At 45.4% G+C, this 4,585-nt stretch overlaps 1 protein-coding gene across 1 annotated transcript; it reads right to left on the bottom strand.

Moving 5' to 3' along the window:
• Positions 1–2,539: 2,539 nt before the first annotated feature.
• LOC125157834 (small integral membrane protein 10-like protein 2A) lies at positions 2,540–3,198 on the bottom strand. The gene has a single exon (XM_047844876.1). The coding sequence runs from the start codon at positions 3,196–3,198 to the stop codon at positions 2,971–2,973; it is 228 nt and encodes a 75-aa protein (XP_047700832.1). The 3' UTR covers positions 2,540–2,970.
• Positions 3,199–4,585: the final 1,387 nt, after the last annotated feature.

The raw sequence follows: 4,585 nt of genomic DNA, 5'->3' as shown, positions 1-4,585 counted from the left end.
GGACTCGAACTTAGGAACTTGAGATCATGACTTGAGCTGAAATCAAGAGTCAGATGCTTAACCGACTGAGCCACCCAGGCACCCCTAGAATCCCTTATTTTTGATGGCTACACAGTACTCCATTATATAGTTGTGCTATTTTTATTCAACCAAGCTTACAGTTGGGAAGTTCCTCTGCCCTTCGAGGTCCTTCTTGCCAGACGAAGAATCAAATCGATAGAAGACAGGTTAACGGAAAATCAAATTTAACAGCAGACATATGGGGAATCCACACACACCTGAGATTACAAAAACAGTGAGGCAACATGAGGCTTATAGGAGCTAAGAAGAGGGGTAGGGCCTAAAAATAAAAGGGGAGAAAGACCATTAGCTGGAAGCGGGGAGGAGATGTTTGGAAAACAAAGGTCGCCCTGTTATGCAGAGAAGTTTCTTAAGTAAAAAGGAATCTCTGTTCCCAGCTCTCTTCCCGGTACAGACAGGCAGTTGAGGGGGAGGTGAAGAGTTTTTCCTGCATGTGCTGGGTTTGGATTGCTTTTGACTCAAAATAATGTTCATGCCAAAGTGGCCCATCTTGGGGCGGCCTGCCCTGTGCCCCTACACTAATGGTGGACATTTCGTTAATTTCCACTGTCTCGCTATTATGACCAACACTAAAATGTAGGCATCTTGTCTAAACATCTTGAGGCACTCGTCCAAATGTCCATCAACATTCTGTATGACCTCACTCAAATGGGGAATCTAAAACAGCCAAACCCACAGAAACAGAATGGGATGGTGTTTACTGGGGGTGGGGATGGGGGTGGGGTGGGGGAAGTGAGGACCTCCGTGTTGGTCCAAAAACACAAACTCCCAGTTAGAAGATGAACGAACTTTAGGGAGCTAAGACAGAGCTGTGATTACAGTTAACAATATTCTGTCATATACTTGAAGGTTGAGAAGAGACTAATCTGGAATGTTTTCACCACAAAAACAGTAATTATGTGATGTGATAGAGGTGTCAGCTATAGGAGGGTATCAAATCAACGCACTACACAGCTTACATTTACACAATGTTAGATGTTCACTTATATCTCAACAAAACCGGAAAACAGTTTTGAAAAATTATAAGTTTTATAAAATAAATCTCTCTCTCTTTCGTTTTTTGTTTTTTTTTTTTTTTTGTTTTTTTTTTTTTTTACCTTAACCGCGACACTGCAGAAATTTGCCTGTGCAGTGTCAGAGAGTGAGGAAGCTCTGGGCTACCTGAAGATTACTGGCCATTTTTAGTTTTAAAGTTTTGCCTTGGGGGTCTACCAGCTCCCCCTCCCCCAAATTTCCTTCTAATTGCAGTAAATGCAGTTTTTAATAAGTTTTAGTTTTTTTTAAATGCAGGTTCTGATTTAGGGGACTGAAGATCTGCAATTTTTTTTTTTTTTTTACTTTAGAGAGAGAGTGAGCAGGGGAGAGGGGCAGAGGGAGAGAGAGAATCTTAAGCAGGTTTCACCCTCAGCATGGGCTGGACACAGGGCTCGATCCCTTGACCCTGGGATCATGACCTGAGCTGAAATCGGAGAGTTGGATGCTCAACCGACTGAACCACCCAGACGCCCCAATACGTTTTGATTTTGAATCAAAGCAATCCATACAGTTTTCAAAAAATCAAATAATAAAAAAGGCATATAATGAAAAGTAGTAAATCCCCGCCCATCCTGTTCAGCGCAGTTCCCCCCAGCCAGCAGCAAAAACGTTTACACGTCTGTTTAGTGGTTACCTTTTTTCTTCCTTGAGAATATGCTTTTGTTACTATTTTTTGACTTGATAACAGGAGGAATTTTTTGACTTCCTGCCCTCCCAGAACCTCCTACCCGCTCAAAATGGCTGAATCACTATTTTTAAATCTCCTGTTAGCTACTTTGTTGACTTTAATAATACAATCCCCAAACCTGCCTTATTCTTTCAACTAGAGCCAGAATCTGGACTTCCTGCTTTCTGAGAATAACACCACTGTTCCATTTCCTCCTCTCTACCTGCCTGCGTATTGCCTGGACCCCCACACTGTCCGAGTGGCTCACATTGCCGTCTGGTTCTCCAACCATAACTGTCTTCCCTTCTTAGCCGACAGATTCAGTCTAAAAACGGAAAACCGTAACGTATATTTCCACTGAAATGATTATTCCGATATGGTTCACTGAAGAGCTGAGTTGAACCGGGTGACTGGTCTCCTCTGTGACCGCAGAGTCATGGTGCACGTGCCAATCAGTGTCCGAGCGGATTCCCTTTCTTCCACTCCTGGCAACTGTTCAAAACCAGGCCCCGTCCGAGGTTGCTTTATATTTGAAGCATGCCTTCCTTGTACAGTTTGAAAGGTTCGTTCTCGTCTGCAGTTTCCGTTCGCCACTGGCTTCTCTTTGGGGATGAAGAAATGTATGCCTTCCAGATCATATGCATTTCCTGCAGCGTCTAACTCAACCCATCTATTGCTCAGAATTCATTCCCTTCCGTTGAAAGTCTGTTCACCCCTTTTTTTCGTTTGGAAGATTTGCCTCCTAGTTGAACCACTATGGTACGGTTAGTTTACCTTTAAGTTCTTAGCAACCTTTCCTCTTGTTTTCCCCCTTCGGGCATCCTGTGCCCATTGTCATTTCCTACCGTTTGGGCTGTTTTGTGTTTTTATGGATGCAAGAGCCTCTCAAGTATTTGTGAGGATTTTCCGAGTTTAACGTTCTTTCCTTGTTCCTTGAATTATCTATTTCCTAGACAATCACCTTTTCATTCTATCTTAGGCTTTCCTGGTTGTACTGTGGGCTTGGGGCAAACGATGATTTCTAGCCGCCCATTTACATTAAAAGATAAGGCAGTGGAAAGGCAGACCGGCAAGTCTGCGGGCGGGAGAGTCGAACTGGCCGCTTTGCTCTAGGGCTGGCGAGCCGGTGGGTGGAAGCCAGCCATCCCGCCGGGCCCCCCACCCCGAATGCCACAAAGTTAGTTGCTCTAAATATGTACCTGCAGGCGGACGTTGAGAATCACCGAGGCCACCACGTAGAAGTAGGGGAAGTTCATGCGCAGCCGCCAGGCCAGGTCGAAGAAGGTGATCAGGGTGCGCGTGAGCCCCTTGCAGAAGGCGCCGTACGAGCCGCGGGCCGCCGCCGAGGGCGACAGCCGCACCCCGGGGCCCGACAGGGCCGCCGCCGCCGCCATCGGTCTGGTGTAGCCTCCCATTTGGTGCCGGGAGCCCAGGGCTTTGAGCCGGCTGCACGGACCCACCGATCGACTCACGGAGGGACGCACGGGGCCGCTCTCCACGCGGGAGGCCGACCCCGTGACCGCAGATGTCAGCCGCGCTGCCCGGCGGACGCCCTCCTTCCCCGCCGCGTTCGGGCCGCGGCGATCCGCGATCGTCAGTCCTCCTCGAGGACCACCAAGCTGAGCTGCCTCGAGGCGGGCGGAGCGCCGGAGATCGCGAGCCCCTGGACGCGGAGGGGAGGGGGACGGGGAAGGGGGGACTCAAGCTGGGGGAGGCGGGGGAGGGAGGGGGAGGGGCGCGCGGCTTTCCCGGGAGACCCGGCTTCCACCTCCCGGTGGGTCCTTTTTTTTTTTTTTTTAAGTGTTTTAAATTTCAACGGAAGCAAAACAAAACTTGCTCAAAACGTTAGACAATTTCCTTCATAAACGTGATCTTGAATAGCTTAGAAGCGTGAACCCGTTTTCTGTTGCCTCACATCCCTTTAGGAATTTTTTCAATCCTCACCTGGGAGCGAGTACGAACACACAAAACCTACCCATTTTCTCCACTGTAAAATGTGTACATTCTGTTTTAATGATTCAAGTGACTTTGGAAAATTTTGTTTTAGATCTTTACTATTCTCATGGGAAAAGTTATACAAACAAGTTGCTAGAGGTTTTCAACAGCACAATTAGAACAATGGAAATCAGAGTCCCTGCTAAGTTGCACATTCCTCACCCTGCCCCCTCCATGAACTCCGGTTGGGTTTTCTGTATATACTTTCAAACCTGATATGTTCATATAGTGCTCTTACCATGTCAATAATATATAAGTACCTCACTCTCTTGGACGACTGATCACTACCCCAATATATATGCTGACTAATAATGTTCAATTTATTTAACCAGTCCCCTATAGAATGAACATTCTGAATGTTTCCAGTTTTTCTTATGCGGTATGCATCATTGTATGCATGAATTTTCAAGTGGCAGAAGAGAATGAGGAATATAAGCCTATCTTTATTTATAAAAAAAATCATATAAACATATATATATATATAGAGAGAGAGAGAGAGAGAGAGAGTGCTCAAGGTCAAAAAGTTTTACTTTTTAATATATGTGCTTGATCAAAGAAGTTTAGAGACCCGGGCTCTACGAAACATTGAATTGGAATTTTTTCTGCCAATATGAAAGGCAATAATTATGTCTCATTGCTCCTCTAATTTACATTCATTTAATTATCAGTGAAGCTGAGCAAATTTTCTAAACTTCTTAATCTTTCAGTATTATTTTACTCATTGCTTGTAAAACATTAAAACATTGTAAATATGTATTATGAGAAAAGTACAATTCTTCAGATCACAACCCCCAGAAAGACTATTAA

This window comes from Prionailurus viverrinus, chromosome X (assembly GCF_022837055.1).
Source record: "Prionailurus viverrinus isolate Anna chromosome X, UM_Priviv_1.0, whole genome shotgun sequence".
NCBI classification, from domain to species: domain Eukaryota; kingdom Metazoa; phylum Chordata; class Mammalia; order Carnivora; family Felidae; genus Prionailurus; species Prionailurus viverrinus.
The sequence above is the reverse complement of the archived record's forward strand: the minus strand, read 5'-3'. Positions and strand labels throughout refer to the sequence as shown.